Source organism: Meleagris gallopavo, chromosome 6 (genome assembly GCF_000146605.3).
Source record: "Meleagris gallopavo isolate NT-WF06-2002-E0010 breed Aviagen turkey brand Nicholas breeding stock chromosome 6, Turkey_5.1, whole genome shotgun sequence".
NCBI lineage: Eukaryota > Metazoa > Chordata > Aves > Galliformes > Phasianidae > Meleagris > Meleagris gallopavo.
In genome coordinates this window covers 21,033,848-21,050,049 of record NC_015016.2, presented here as the reverse complement: position 1 = coordinate 21,050,049, position 16,202 = coordinate 21,033,848, and the positions used below count along the sequence as shown (strand labels likewise).

Below are 16,202 nucleotides of genomic sequence, written 5' to 3'. Positions count from 1 at the left end.
CGAAGCCGGCGGCTGCCGTGACTGAGAGCTGTTGTGCGAGCTGCTGAGCGCGCGCGATTAAGATGCTGGCCTAGTCCTTAAAAAACGCAGCGTTCCCGGTGGGAGTTGCTGCAGCTGCTGAAGTAGTTCTGGTAGTCACTAAACCGTATCTCCTTACGCCTGGCACTCGGCCTTGCTGAAACGGGCTCCCCACGGCTCCGCTCGCCTCAAGAGGCCCAAATACTCGTGGTCGCAGAGCTTCATTCTGCATTGTTACTGCATTCATCCCTCTTTCTCCTTGAAACTTGTGCCTGCCAGCCAGCCGCTCACCTTACGCTCATCCCTTACTTAGGCACCGTGAAGTGTGAACTGATAGTTGCTGAGTTTTGTGATGAAAAAATAAGTCATGAGACTGTTTTTCCCCTTTTTTTTTTTTTTAGCAAGTGCTTTGAGCTGTAGCTGGCTCCACAGGGCAACTGTCTGCTCAGATCAATGGCAGTGTGCAAGAGGTGTACAAGACGCTGTCCCAGCGGAGAGCTGAGGGCCTTTGGTTGCTTCACTGAGGCACCAAAATGATGGGATCAGTAAAAGAGGGGAGATTTAGCTTAGAGTCGGGACTAAATTCTTTAGTCAGAGGGTGGTGAGGCACTGGCACAGCTGCCCCAAATGCTGTGGGTGCCCCATCCCGGTGGCACTCAAGGCTGGGTTGGCTGGCAGCTGAACTGTGGGGTAGCAGCCCTGCCTGGCAGGGGGTTGGGGCTGGGTGATACTTCAAGTTCCTTCCAACCCAAACCACTCAATGGTTCTGAAACTCTAAAGATGCGGCTGTGTCAGAGCGCAGGGTCTGGCCTATGCTTCAAGTATGTTGTCCTCCTGTAGTGTTTTGGATTGTGTTTGGGTGTCTGCTTACAGTTATTTTAATATTACAATGGGGACATACCTTACCCGTGCCAGCCAATCTTATATCCCTGTAATCTATGGCACAGTAAAGAGTCGGCCACAGTGACTACTGGTATAGACAGGTTATCTTACAGGGCTCTTTTCTGCTCTTCTGTGACTGCAGAGCTTTCTACCTTTTACATCTTCTCCATAGCTGTTCTTTAAGCTGTCACCATTTGGACTGTTTGGAGAAGGACAAGAAGTTTATTTCTTTCACATCTTCACAACACTTGTAGGACACTGACGGGTTGCATGGCTTGCCCATAGGACCCTGGCCAGCTGAAGGTGCCTTCTGCTTTCCACGAGCACAAAAGCTATAAAACAAATATCTTTAATAACTGCCTGAGCTAAGTGCTGGGAGAGGAAAATAAACGTGCATATGAACACTTTCTTTGTTAGGACATATTTTTCTATGGTTGCTGGCTGCTGAAATGCAAAGCAGTGTAAGTGCTTCTAGGAAATGTTTGTTGGCAAAATGAATCTTCATAAATAAAGCTACTGAAATTATAGGAATATTTTAAGACATACATTCCCTAATTGTTGGATGTAATACAGTATTCAGTCGTTACGTGCCTGCTGCTGGAAAGAAAACTGTGCCACTGTGTGGAGGGCTTGCAAGGAGTCGGTTTGAGGCAGAAAACCAGCATTTGGCAGCTCTAGCCAAAAGGTAGAGAGGGATTTGTTGTCATTTTGGGCTAGTTTGGGAGGAAAACTGCTAAATTTTATTGAATAACAGTGAGCTATCTTGTTCTTAGGAATAATTACAAATGTAAGAAGCTCAGGCTTTCACAAGGAATTCCTGCAGGTAGCCAATGAGGAACTGCATTTCTGCCATAATTTCTGCTGTTCCCAGTGCACTGCAGTTGTCTTGGTTTAATGAAAACAGTGTTAAAGTACTGCATTCCTGCACCGCTAAAGGAAATCTTTTCTGACTCAAGCTCAATTTAGATGCAGAATTCCTACTCCTTATTGATTTGCAATATAATAAGCTGCTAGAGTTATAAATGTGAATATGTGTCTTCACTTGAGCAGTTGAATCCTCCTGCTACAAAAGAAGGTGCCAGGCAACCAGAGCTGTACATTGCTTGACCTTTTTCTTATCTGCAACCTGCAGGCAGGAGGAGTGGTTTGTCTTGTGTTTTGTGAAGGTAAATAGTGAGGCATTGGGATGGCATCCTGGTAAGAGCAGGAGACGAGGGAAAATGTACCTCCTTTCTACATGAGCAAAATATCACTGGCATAGTAACAATAGAGTAATTGTTTACTTCAATTTCTGACATTAATTGCTGAGGTTATAATAGATACCTCTTAAAATTCCAGGTTTGCCTTATGATAGCCCTAAGTGTCCAAGGTCTCATATATGCATAACTGTCAGCAGAACGCCACTTGTATTTTATCCAGGATGCATTGAGTCTGCCATCATCAGTTTTGAGCAGAACTCCAGAGGCCCGAGTGCCAGATGTCCTAGAGACAAAGAACTGAAATTAAATCATTCTTTCCACATCCCAAGGAGGAACGTTTCCACGATCGTAAGGCTGTAGTTGCTTTGCAGAGTCAGCTCAGGAGGGCAGTGGTCCTTTTGGAGCGAGTTCCTTCTGCCAAAGTGTAACAAACTGAAAGCACTTTTCCCGGGTCCTTCTGTGACTGAGGAAAAGGATGTGTGAAGAACAGCAAGGACAGATCTGGGTAACAGCACAACCAATGAACTTTATATTTCTTTTTGTTTCGTGTTCAAGGCTTACATGAATCCCATAGCTATGGCCAGAGCACGAGGTCCTGCCCAAAATTCGGGACCAACAATACAAGACTACTTGAACAGACCAAGGCCAACATGGTAAGTGCCTGAGCTGAGTGAAAGATTTGTTCCCGTGTTCTCTCAGTTACTTACATCCTCCATCAAATACAGTGATACACTTTGGAAGGTTCCTTGGCTCTGGCCAAGATGTTATTTTCTAAATGCATATTCAGTCTCTTTTAAAAATAACATTTCACTTTGAAATACGTTTCTCATTTGTCTTTAAATACCTTGGCTCAGAAGTTTCTCAGAAGAGCAAAATGTTGGATACTTTACCTCTTTCAGAATTCTAATGCTTTAAAGTATGCAGACGTATTAGATTTTAAAACAGAGTAATCTCTAGGGAAAAAAAATAAACATTTTGCTGGTAGATTCTTAGAACATAGTCTACCATACCCCACAAAATCATTGCTTTAAGGTACCCTCAACAGCTTACTTTACATTCAGGCCATTTTAACCTCTTTCTTAAGAAATTAGAGCACAATTTACCTAATTGCAAAGTTAGCTTTAGATCTTTCAGAGAGGTTTAGCTACCATGCTTAAGTTATTACAGTTAGGTTACCATATGTGTAAGATCTACGATAATTTTCCCGTTGGAAGTTCAGCCAAAGCTAAACTTCAAAAAAAAACCACATAAAGTTAGACACTGAAGCAGTATTTTTAATTGTGAGAATACAGTGACTGATCTTTCCTCCTTTTTGTACAGGGAAGAAGTGAAAGAACAGCTAGAGAAGAAAAAGAAGGGATCCAGGGCTTTGGCTGAGTTTGAAGAGAAGATGAACGAGGTTGGTAATGTTGTTAGTATGTTAATGCCCCAGCTGTCTTATCTAGTATGCTGCTTTTCTTCCCTTATCATTAACAGCACCAAGTACCCATAACATTTCACTATGCTCAATCTCGTAATGAGTAAATGTTTTATTTTGTTTGTATTGAATGTTAACATTACTTATTAACCAGTGAAGAGATACTCCTGATTCAGAGAAACACTGCATAAAAAGTTTTGAGAAATGCTGTGAAGAAAATGTGAACTAATCATCACTTGTTTAAGGTCACACAATCCAAACACATTGGGAAGAGGTGTGTTACTGGAATCAGGCTGCATTGGTGAGGAACATACACATGATTTGGATATGGGAGAGTGCACCGAGTGGCCTTGAATGTCCAAATACGTTTATGGAACACTTCTCTCTTATCCTAAGCTGATTACATTCTGTGCTGGTTCCCTGCTACAAGTGGGGCTATTCTGGTAACTCTGTTTAGCATCTGCTGGAGATCAGCATGTTGTAAGAAAGTTTCATGTATGACTCCTGTTGTGTACACAGGAAGGAAACTGTAGATGATGAATTTAACTGCTCTGTTCCCTTCTTGGATTCTGGTATCTTGGAATCAAGCAGTAATCTTCAACACTGTGTGAGAGTTTCTGATTGAAGTAGATAGTGCTCCTCCTCTGTTACTGAAAGGGCTTGGTACCATGCTTGTTACATCTTTTTGCCTCAGAATTTATACCAGTATTTGGAAGATGATAGAATGCAATTCTGAGGAGACTGGTTGTTTTGTGCTCTGTCAATTTCAGCTTTGTGACTTCGGTTTAGTATTTTATTGTGTCCCTTTGCTTTATTACGAATTATTTGTAGCTTCTAAGCACAGATCTCTCAGTGGTAGAAAGGGTTGTAAGTCTCTGACTGAGGTGCCCTCTCGCTCAGTTTACTGACAGATGTTCTGGTGCTTTTTGTTTCTTTCTTTTATTGGTTTTGTGGTTTTTTGGTTGTTTTTTTTTTTGTTTTTTATTTTTTTAAAGAACACATAGCCAATCTGTTTCTACTTCAGAGAGAATGTCTGCCTAACAAAGCCCAGTCTGTTGTCAGAGGGTCTGTAGGCAGCACCAGGTAGCTGAAGTGCCCAGCCTGCTGTGGTACTCTGTAGGCATTGCCTTGGATCCCAGAAACACACTGCGTGCAGCTCTGTATCCTGGCTAACCTTGTGACTTCTTTCAGCACTGTTAAGCTAATCCACCCTGTGCTGACCTGGGTTCTGTGTATCATACTGCACTGCATGTGTATAATCGTATTCAAATCCTGATATTTTTTTCCCTTCAGCACAGTATGTGGGTTGTCATTTCTTTGCCAGTACAATACCAGTACAGCTTAATTAGGAGGAAAGGAAGAATCAAAATGATAATAATAATAAAGAAAGGAGCACCTGATATTGCTAACATGGAAAGCAGGAATAGCACAAGCTAGCAGAATTTCAGTGTGATGGGATGCTTCAGAGCCCTTAAAAGAGAAATTTGGGATAGACTGAGAGAACTCGTGAGGGAAACAAAAGAGATGTGCATATAATGAAGTTCTAATCATTGACACTGACAAAGCACAGAACAGACACTTGATACACCCATGTGTTGAAGAAGGGCCAGGAACATTTGTCTTTCAGTTCTACTTTGGGTAATTTTAAAACATACGCAGAGTGCCTGTTTTTCTGGTAGGCTGACCCACCGTACTGATGTGTTCTAACAAGAGCTCTGTGGTACTACAAAATCAGAGACCAAAATTGATGACCTCCAAGATAAATAACCATTTCTTAAGCCCAACTAACTAGAACATTAAGGTATGAACTAAGATAACTGGATTAATTTTAATCGTCTGTAATACCAAGTGCACCATAGCCATGGTTAATACTGCAGGCTGTTTATTTTCTGTGGATTTTATGAAATCTCATTAATTCAAGTAAAGGACATGATTTTGACAAAGTTCTCTTAATAGAGCTGTTTGGAAATGATGGTCGTGTCACCCTTATTTTGTTTGTTTCAGAATTGGAAGAAAGAACTGGAAAAACACAGGGAGAAATTACTAGGTGGAAATGAGAGTTCCTCCAAAAAGAAAGAGGTCAGTTATTTTCAATTTGGTACAGCTGGTATTTGGAACTGGTTTTTGCAATACGAAATGCCATGAAGACATTTTAAAAACCAGCATCAATGTATATAAACTAAATGCACAAGAACACATTGCCAAAAATAACGTTTGTTTTATTCTATTTTTAAGAAAAAGAAAAAAGAAAAGAAGAAATCTAGTAGGGTGAGCAAAATTTTCAATTTTCTGAGCTTTTTTTGCTTTGGGATTGTGCGTATTTGCTGTTTGTGTTTTCTTGGGAAAAGGGAATATAGTTTTAATTTTGAATTTGGATGTTAAATTACCTGATTTTAATTGGAGAGAGGCAGATTGTTCTGCATGAGGAGAATTTTACTTCTGCTAAAAGAGCGATTGGTTGGGAGGGAAAACTTTAAATATACATTATCACATTAAAAATATCAGAAGTCACTTTTTACAGTTTTATTTAAGAAAATCTACGTGAGCCCAGCTTCTTGGAAGTAAACAGTTATTGACAGTGCTTTGTAAATGGAGAGATCTTAAGATTAGGTGTTTGCATGGACTTTTACTTATTTGGTAGACAAAATGCTGCATCTCACAAGCTTCACTTTTTGTTGTGTTTGGTCAAGTTGTCTTCATCTTCCTCTTCTTCATCAAGCTCTGATTCTTCCAGCAGTGCATCTGATTCAGAAGATGAGGTAAGCACTAAACTACCAGGATGTAACGTGTTTTGTATTTTGAGTGAAACGTTGCCTTCATATTGATGTCAGCATGCTTGAGGCATAACTGTGGAGTGTGTTCTTGTGTTAAGAGAACTCCTCCATCATGGAGGAAATACTTGGGATTTCTGTCTTGAACGTGGAAGATTAAACTGAAGATGAGTAAGCATTTTACCACGTGTACCCAAATCACTGAAATAGTGGCTACTGTTTGGTTAATTTTACTTACTATTTACTGACTTTAACAGCCAATAAAGGTACTTTAAAAGGGTGATACTGTAGTTCATTATGGAAAGAAGAAAAGCAGCGAGGACGTACTACACATATTAACCCATTTTATCTGTAGAATCTGAGATTCATTGCAAAGTGATGTATTGCAAACTAGACTAACCCACAACAATGCTCTGAAACCACTAGATTAAAACAGAGAGGTTTACATACTTTGGAAGAGATTGTTCTGGTCTTGAAATATTCTTTGGATCTAGTATAGTGTCAACAGTTTTGGAGTATTCTAAATCTTAACCTCTAAATTCCTATTAACACAGCTAAGATCTTTGAGCAAGAAATAGAGTGTTAGCATCTTGCTATGAAGCTTGCAGAGTATCTCAAACTCTGCAGATGCTGAAAGCAGCCTTCTTATGCAGTCTTTTTTGACATATGTCAACCAGTATTATTGGGTAAAAAGCAAAGCAAAAATGACTGTAATCATAGAAGTAATAGAATGGTTTAATGGTTTTCCTTGGAAGGGACCTCTAAAATTATCTAGTTCCAACCCCCTGCTATAGGCAGGGACACCTCCCACTAGACCAGGTGGTGGAATGCTTCCAGGGAGGTGGCATCCACAACCTCTCTGGCCAAGCTGTTCCAGTGTCTCACCACCCTCTCAGTAAAGAATGTCTTCCTAATATCTACTCTAAATCTACCCTCTTCCAGTTTAAAATCATTTCCCCTTGTCCTGTTACTACATGCTTTTATAAAAAGCGTGTGATCAGAATAAGGCTTTCAGGCTATCCTTTCTAGAAGATGAGGGGAAAACAAAAGTAACATATTGAACTGATTGGAAGTAGAATGCACAGTGGCATGCATATTTTTCTATCAAAGGATGTGTCATATAAAAAGTCGAATTAAATACCAGCTCACACTTCATCATGAGACTTAACACAGATCTTGGCAATGTATTTTAAAATACTCTGAGGGTTTCGTTTGCATAAAACTATTTAAATTTGGTACATTTGGTGCATATGATACAGTTGTGAAATTTAGATATATATCTGTTCAATAACTTCTTCATAAACAAATATATTTTGGGAGGCTAGCTTGTAAACTGAATCCATTGCTGTGCTAACATGGATTTGTATGCTTTTCCAGTAGAATCCCCCCAACTCACCACATTATTTTTACTGGTTTAGCATAAATCTTTTTTAGAGATAGTCAGGTTCTGTAGCATACATCTAAATGATAAACTGAATCTAGGGAACCTGAATTTTACTCTAGTTTATTTTTTTTCAATGCAGAAGAGTTACAAATGTCTTCCACTAAAGGAATCAATTGTAGTATCTTCATTCCTCAAGAGAAAATGATAATATGTAGGATTTTGGCATTCCCTATTCTTTCATGTAATGTAAGTTTTTAATATCTAGTGAAAATAAATTCAGGATTGTCTTTTTCTTTTTTTCCTAAAACATTTGTGGATAGGATAAGAAGCAGGGGAAGAAAAAAAAGAAAAAGAAACATCGCTCCTCACGGAAATCTTCATCAAGCTCAGCTTCTGAATCTGAGTCAGACAGCAAGGTAATTAAGTGCACATTACCCTCAGGAAATATCTCTGATGTGTGTTAGAAAGACGAGCATTTCTGACTTTGTAATTGCTGTATTCAAAGTCATGCATTCTTACTGTAGGTGAGCTGTGCTTGTATCTTTTAAGTTGTGATCAGGAATGTACCCGTGCTGTCCACTTGGCAGAATACAGTTCCTCTTCAGAAAACAAATATTCCATCAGTTTTTATTTACTTTTCTGAATTCAGTCATAAACAGTTTTTGTGCTGCTCAGATGTTTTGTTTTACTACTACATTAACACTCCAAAAATGAAAATGTTCCGTAATGTTCTTGTCAACATGCAATTGAATTGAATACCATCTGTGAAAATACACTATTTCAGGGAATGAGTGGCCAGAATACTGCCTTCCTAAGTGTGTTTGGACTGAATAGTTGCCTGTTGGATCTCTCAGCCTCACAAATAAGTAATAAATTGAAAGTTTGGTGTTTTTTTTTTTATACTTAAAGTAGAGGAGAGTGTGCTTGCAGGCACAACGTTAAGTGAAGATATATGTGGCAATCCGTTTTGTTACCACTTTTCTGTGGTAGTGGACAGTAACTGTACTTCCTTCCAAAATAATAACAACACTATGTTTAGGCTGGCATTTCACTGGAATTTTCTTGGAATTCCTAGTTCAGAATGGTATAAAATCTGATGAATCACTGTTTGCATCTAACTATGAATTTGTGCTAGTGGCAGCAGTTTGAAAAGGTTTCCTACATAAAGGGACACAGAGATACTCTTACTTTTGAAAGTAGATGATAGAAAACTCCATGGCAATCTCGGTTTAACCACTGTCTGAATCCATTGAGATGAGCATGGATGGAGAATAAAGACTGCAGACTCCTGGAGGTTAGAGGAGTATCTGGTGATGGTAGTAGAGGCTGGTATCCTTTCTAGAGGCTCTTTAGGTGTACTGCTCTGAGTAAGTTCTCTGTTGTTTGATTCCATAGAGACCTCTTCTTGCTGCTCGTTCTAGAAATCAGCAGCTGCCATCAAAACCTTGTTGTCTTTTTGTATTGGTCATGTTAGCTGCAAGTTAACAATCTTCAGCATGCAGAAAAAGGCAATGGGTCAAGCTCCTGTTGCAATTTCTTTTTTTACTGGAATAACTTTGTCATGGTGAATGTTTTTCTTTCTACCTAGGACAGCACAAAAAAGAAGAAGTCAAAGGAAGACCATGAGAAAGAGAAGGTATAGTTTTACTTTTTAAATACTTGCATCAGAACTTCATTTTACATATATAATGTGTCTCTTCTACTCCTCTCTCTCCACCCCCCAACTCTCCCCTTTTTATTTATTTATTTATTTTTTTTTAAAGTATTGAATACTTCAGCTTACACTTACGGTCATTGTCCAGAACTTGACAATTCAGTGTCCCCAGTTTGAGTAAGATTTTTAGGTTCCTATTTTAGTAATTGTCAGTAGAAACTGCTGGGTCTGGTTTTGTCATGAAGGTAAACGAAGCAAGTATCTAATCTGCTGTAGTAGATCATCAGCATTCTAGTATGTGGGGCTTAACATTAACAGTTAAATTACCTAAAAGCGTGTATGGTATTTCAGTGACACACCTGATAGGATATTGGCTCATTATTCTAAATTAAGTAACAGCAAGCAGAGGATATTTTTTCTAAATGCAGTTATAATTGCATGTTTTACTTATAGCGGCTTTAAAACATTGCTGAGAAAACTGTATTAGCTTAAGCAGGTTTATCTTATTCTGTCTTTTCTCTGGGCACAAAATCCCTCCCTACTCTCCCACATGTCACCCATTTTGTACACACGAGTCTAAGGGCTTTCCTCCTGCTACACTGAATGCAAATAATCTTGTTGATTTAAATGTTAGTTATTTCTGTGTGTAAACTAACAAAGCTTTCAGTGTCAGCCCTAGGCTTTCTTTTCAATTACCTTTGTTAACACATTGCTCTCTGCTACTACAATCAATGTATTATATGGTTTGACGTATAAAATTTCTATTACATCAGGCAGATGTCAGTTTTTTTGTGTGTGTGTTTCTATTTCCCAGTTCTCATTTCCCAACAATCCTTCTTGAGTATCTTCAAAGAGCAAGTGACTACCATAGCCCCTTAATCTTGGTTAAGTTGCATTGCTGCTTTCACACTTCTGAAATCAAGGGGGCTACAGGTCTTTTGTGCTCTGTATTATCAATGGATATACAGAGAGAGAGAGAGAGAGAGAGAGAGAGTGTGAGTGAGTGAGTGAGTGTTTGTGCGTCCGTCCGTGCACGTCTGTCCGTCCAGGAGCTTGGCTAATGTAATTTATATTGGAGAAATGAGAGAAAGTCACTCACCCTGTCCTCGGCTCACAAGATGAACTCCTGATGGAGCAGATCTCCAGAGAGATCCTTCCCCACTGGCAGTCAGCTCTTAAATGGGTCTAGGAGAGGTGGAGCCAGGCTCCACCCCTCCCTGCAGCACAAGTGAATTGCCTTCACCTGTGCTCCCATGGCTGACTCATTGCTCACCTCAGGTGATCAATCAGAGGTTCAGGCCATGATTCAGCAGCCCCATACAGTGCTCTGAAGATGCCTTTTCAGATGGGTTACATCGTGTGTGCTTTTCATGAGTACTTCTGTGAAAGGATTGTGGTACTTATAACAGACTAAGTAGGAGGGTTGATATAAGTACTATCTCAGCACTCAAAAAGGTGATTAATAAGAATTAAGAATAAGAATTTTTACTGTTTTTTTTTTTACTTAGAAATAGAATGGAAGAAATGGAGGAAAGTAGTTTCACTCTTAGGAATCCCTTGCTTGGTCCAGAGCAAAGCTTACTTGAAAAAGCATAGGGAAAAAAAACAAGTGGCTCATCAGAGCAATCTCCTGCACCATGTGAATTACAAAAACTAAAATTGAAAAATAAAAGACTGCTCGACTGCTCTTTAAATATATTGAAACTATTTATATAAAATGTTGTAAGAACATGTCCCATGCCAGAGGCACAAATCTAAAGGGAGCTTTTTATTTATTAGCACCAAAGCAGCCATACTCTGAGGCATCTTAATTTACTCTACAGTCTTTCAAAGTGATGAAACATTTTATTTTAAAATGCTTGCTCCTTTATGAGTTTTCATTTAAAATAAGAGACTGTATTGTACTATTATATCATTCTTAAGAAGTTGCAGTATCTTGGTAATGAAGAAGCAACACACAGAAAATTATTATATTCTCACTGAAAGCATTTTAACTTTACGATAATTTGCTGATGAGTAATTAGTTTAATGCATAATTTTTTTAAATATTTCATAACTTAGAAATAATATTTCCACATAATTTTAAAGCAGAAGAATATCTGAAAGGCTGAACGTTACTTGCAAATATATTGTTTTATGTAGGATGGCAAAAATCATCACAGAAAGAGGAAGAAAGCTGATCGTGGTGATGGGCCTTTATCATCAGAATCCTTATCAGAACCGGATCAGACAGAGGAGGTCAGTGTGAAAGCTAAGTTTCAGATGTTATAATGCTTTTAGCTTAATGATTCCATGAGTAAACAGCTAAAACTAGCCCAAATTGAATATATTATTGAAATGTTCTGTTCTATACAGTTGATTTTAGGCATGTGGCATGTTTAAAGTTGTATTTGTCTCTTTATTAGATACATCTGATAAGAATTGTTTAGTGCAACTCCTACCACCTACAGTTTATTCTGAATTAATTTTCTTGAAACTTTTCATGGATGTTTTAGAGTTTAATAAAATGAGGCTAAGTGGTGCTTCACAAGCTTTCTCTTTGATCATTGAATACACACAGGCAAGATTCCAAGATTGCTCAGCTTTTTTGGCTGCCTTTTGCCATTCACCTAGAAAGTGTTGGACATAACCTTACTCTCACCCTTGTATATTTCCTCTCAGGATTTGTATTCCTGTAGAATTACAGAACACCGAAAGGTTCTGGGGTTTTTCCATTAAAATTTCAACCAGGTTATTCACTCAGTAGTTTTACCATTACATCTCTGCTGGCTGCTTGTGCTGCTGTGTTTAAATAGCAGAGTGCCCAAAATCAGATGTTTATAGGATTATAGTTATTCTAGAATATAACGCTGTTATAGTCAGCAACCACTCAGTGTGCCCTGCCAGTGTTATGCCATTTCGCATTTATATACAACACAACTTCAAACTTTCGTATAAAACAACATTCCCAAAGCTGCTGTCTCATTATATTTGATTTTTATATATATATATTTTTTTTAGGTTCAAGTGAAAAAGAAGAAAAGCAATGAGGAAAAAGAGAAAGCAACAGCAAGTATCCCTTATAGTCATACTGTAGTTTTAGGACATCCATATCTTGTATTTGGTTAACTTACAATTTCACAGTAACACAAATGCTTAATAGTTAGTCACATTAATTGAAATTTGAAATTTCTCTCTTCATCTATCTAAATCACTTTCAGCTGCATAATTAAGGGAAGAATTTGTCACTATTTTAACTACATAGATATGTATGAATTGAGATGCATTTAACATTTGTTGTATCAAGTCAAAATATGTTTTGCTCTGTACCAGCCTAACAACTGCGAATTTCTACGTAGTATCAGGTGAGGTAGCAACATGTCATGTAGATATTGAGGCTGTTCCTTTCTAGGAGTGTTGTGTATAAATATTCCTTTGTACACTTTCTCTACCAGACTATAAAAAGGGCCTTAGGACTCAATCTCTGCAGCATCATAATACTAACATAATTCTTCCCTCAACCAAATGCAATGCTGCTGGCAACCGGTTGCTTTTCTCTGCTTTGTGGATAGTTTCTCTGATGATTAAGGTGAGACAGGGGTTCAGCAGTGATAGGGTAGAACCTCAGATATGTCACATGTACCTGAGTTAGGGTTCTGAGCTACTCTGCACTGTGCAGCACTGTTTGTAATTAGGTACCTCCGTTTCCCAAATGAATTACGGCACCTAAGCACAGGCATTTCAGTACTGTTTTCAGTATATATGGAATTTGAGTTAGTTTGTCATAAAATTCATAGTGACTAATTTTTTTTTTTCGTAAAAGAGATAAGTAATGTGTATAGAACAAAGATATTATACCAAATTTGCTTTATGTTGTTACATCTACTGAAGAATTCCAATTGAACTTCTGCTTGCAAAAGGACGAGTTTGTACCTTTCAGTTTTTGATTGAATCTGGTGGTGCTAATTAAGTGTATATGTGAATATTTAAAATTGAAATTATATCTTTTGTTTTAATTAAGGTGCAAATGCTGGAGATTCTAGCCTAGTATAGTGCACTGTGAATACAAGCACCTAATTTAAGTCTGTAAACAGCCAAGTTACTCCCATATACATAAGATTTCAAAGCACATTATTCTCTCAGAAATCTATAAAGCACTGAAAATTTGTTAAAAAGATGAAGAAATATGATAGTGATGATGCTGAGGAGTGTGAAGTAGCCAGACCATGATGGATAAAATGAAAACTCCTAATAGTGCAAATCATAAACTTTTTTGTGTGATTTTTTTTCAATAGGCTTTTATAAAGGTCTCCTCTGAAGTGCCATAGATTTTCACAGAAACATCTTCCAAAATGTCTTTGTAGAACTTTCATTTCCATGCTCTCATTGTTATTGAATGCAATTTAGTAGATGGCAGTTTTCTCATACTGTAACTTCCTTTTTGCTTTTTTTCTTTTTTTAGGATAAAACAAAAAAGAGAAAGAAGCACAAGAAGCATAGTAAAAAGAAGAAAAAGAAAGCTGCTGGTTCAAATTCAGATTTGGAATAGTATTTAAAAAAAAAAAGCAAGACTATCAACAAAAGTGCAATGACTGAAGGAAATTTAAACTGTGAAATGATAACAAACTTTACCAAACTGCATGAGTTTTCCTGTGTTCTAGAAATATTCCTAATCTTTCAGTAGCCAGCCAGATGCAGCTGTGCTGGGAAAGACCATTGTTATTGCCTGCTGCTTAATACATGAGGTACAACTTCATTAAAGTCCAGTAAGCAGTGTTAGATGTTTGAAACAACATAAGGTGGTAGTCCAGCTAAGATGTAAAATATTGGAAAGTAAGAGTTAAACTTTTTAGATACTTAAAGTAGTGTTTTAAAGCATTAGTAATAGTCTTTATTTGTAAATCAGGACAAATAAGATCCCAGATTCATCTTGTAGGTTTATATTATACTTAAACAGTTACCAGCTGGTGTCTGCGAATGGCATTTACAAAACGGGAAATGAATGACAACGTATAAAATGCTGCCTTTGTAGTAATTGCCCCATTACCGTCTTCATGCTTATGAGAAAGGGAATGCTACCATTTTGGCTAACTGAATAGGGTGCCTTTGCCTTGATCCTTGCAAATCTCTGCTATTTTTAATCCACGCAGCATCTCTGATTCCAGAGAGGCCAGAACTATTGTCAGCAGACTTTTTCTGAATAAGCAGTTCTGGGCTTCTGAGCATGTGCTTCTGCATTAAGCAAGAGCAATGACATTTTGCAGTATAACTGACATTCAAAGCCAGAAGACTTTACCTCTGCTTCTTTGAAATAGCGATAGATCTGTGCTAGTAAATAAGCGGATTTCATTTAGTGTAATTTGGTTTAGTTGAACACTTCTTGCAAACTCCAGTAGCTTTTTCTTTTCCCTTCGCATTACTTTTTGGATTGTTTTGCATGATTTGTACCTTTATTAAATTAACGAAATGCAGGTAATCATTTGTTGTAACCAGTTCTCTGGATTATGTTCCACGTGCAGAGTTTCATGTATGTATTTAGTTATCCTTACAGTTAAGTTCATTGCTGTGTTGAAGTGCACACTTGCTGAAGATATTTAGCATGTAAAAAGCAGGGTTTTGATACCTTAACAGCTTCATATTGAAGCTGATTTTACTCTAAGCAAGTTCAGTGGCAGACCTGTTACATGACGCATCTTGTTAGATTAAGGAAAAAAACCATACTGCCAGAATCTCATTAAATATGCTGTTTAAACAGTTTGTATTTATATTTTTGTACTTGAGGGCTACAGAATGTTGACCTAAATCATAAAGCTGTTTTATTTTAAATTAGTTGCTTTAGGAATTGAAAATAAGCTTTTATAAATTAAATGTGCACGCGAGAAAACACAAGCAACCGTTAGATTTTAGTTTTTACATGAAATTCTCGTTGTATCTTCCACTGAAGTACCTGTGACTGTGCCTGCTTTAGCCTTTAACAACCACCCATCTGTCTGCATGGTCAGCTAGAGATGACAGGAACCATCCACCCCTTTTGCCACTGCACAGGTGCTAACTTCTAACTTACCTCTAACATACCGACATTTGAAGTATTTTATTGCCAAGGATTTCAAGACCTTTCATAACTGATAATTAGTCTGCAGATCATAAATAAAAACGAAGGGGAGAAAGATGATTTGACGTTGTCATTCTACAGTGACATTGACTTTTCTATTGAGTTCTTAGAAAATACAAACATTGAGTCGTAGCAGTGTCCTACACTAAGTAGTCGGATGGCATATTTTATATTGTTGGTTGATGCTACTGATCCTCGCCCCGTTGTGTCAGTGAGGTAAAATAAAGGCAGGGAGTAGTAGGGGTTTGGCTGGGGGCTTTTGTGTTTTTGTTTTTCAGTTGTGGCGTCGCAGTGTTGGTAACCGTTTGTAATGAACCATATCAAATGCTCTGCTCTGTGTGATACCTTTGTTGACTTTTACTCAACTACCTGCAACAGAAAGAAATAAAAATGGGAATGAGGGCCGCAGTCTTCCACATCCGTAGGCCGGTATGTCATTTTACCAGTCTGAATAGAACTGCCGTTGTTGTCAGCTGTGTGCTTCACAAACACTTGCAGCGCTTTGGAAGTGGTGTAGCTATTAAGGAGCTTACAGGCTTTGTCAGTTCACAGCAAAGCCGCTTTCACATTGGCCGATGGAATGTGTTTTGGTTTTCAATACATTAGACAACCGCACAGAGACTCCTCTTGCATCTTCTTTTCCTGGTTAGAAAAAGCCATGGTGCCGCGTGTACTGAAAGGGCCACTAGCTGCGGTTTAATGGGCCAGAGCGGGGCTGACCGACCTGCCCGAGCCACGCCGTCCCGGTGCTGCCCTGCCGGCACACGCAGCAGACGGCAGCCGCGC

The 16,202-nt window shown here is 38.4% G+C and overlaps 2 protein-coding genes across 3 annotated transcripts in view; one reads left to right on the top strand and one right to left on the bottom strand.

Annotated features, from left to right (window-relative positions):
• RBM48 (RNA binding motif protein 48) overlaps window positions 1-243 on the bottom strand; it is a 3,313-nt gene extending 3,070 nt beyond the window's left edge. Inside the window, exon 1 of the mRNA XM_010712686.1 lies at window positions 158-243. Coding sequence (XP_010710988.1) covers window positions 158-243 — 86 coding nt within the window. The remainder of the gene's footprint in view (window positions 1-157) is intronic.
• The window catches only part of FAM133B (family with sequence similarity 133 member B), a 25,679-nt gene extending 10,203 nt beyond the window's left edge, over window positions 1-15,476 (top strand). The window contains exons 1-11 of one of the 2 annotated variants that reach the window (XM_019616366.2): window positions 1,460-1,585; window positions 2,655-2,752; window positions 3,420-3,498; window positions 5,521-5,595; window positions 5,752-5,784; window positions 6,207-6,275; window positions 7,992-8,087; window positions 9,260-9,307; window positions 11,468-11,563; window positions 12,326-12,373; window positions 13,767-15,476. In XM_019616366.2, the coding sequence (XP_019471911.1) occupies window positions 2,661-2,752; window positions 3,420-3,498; window positions 5,521-5,595; window positions 5,752-5,784; window positions 6,207-6,275; window positions 7,992-8,087; window positions 9,260-9,307; window positions 11,468-11,563; window positions 12,326-12,373; window positions 13,767-13,853 (723 nt within the window). In that variant the 5' untranslated portion in view covers window positions 1,460-1,585; window positions 2,655-2,660 and the 3' untranslated portion in view covers window positions 13,854-15,476. Of the gene's footprint in view, window positions 1-1,459; window positions 1,586-2,654; window positions 2,753-3,419; window positions 3,499-5,520; window positions 5,596-5,751; window positions 5,785-6,206; window positions 6,276-7,991; window positions 8,088-9,259; window positions 9,308-11,467; window positions 11,564-12,325; window positions 12,374-13,766 lie in introns of those variants that run through there. The other variant, XM_031553891.1, reaches the window with a different exon arrangement.
• Window positions 15,477-16,202: the final 726 nt, after the last annotated feature.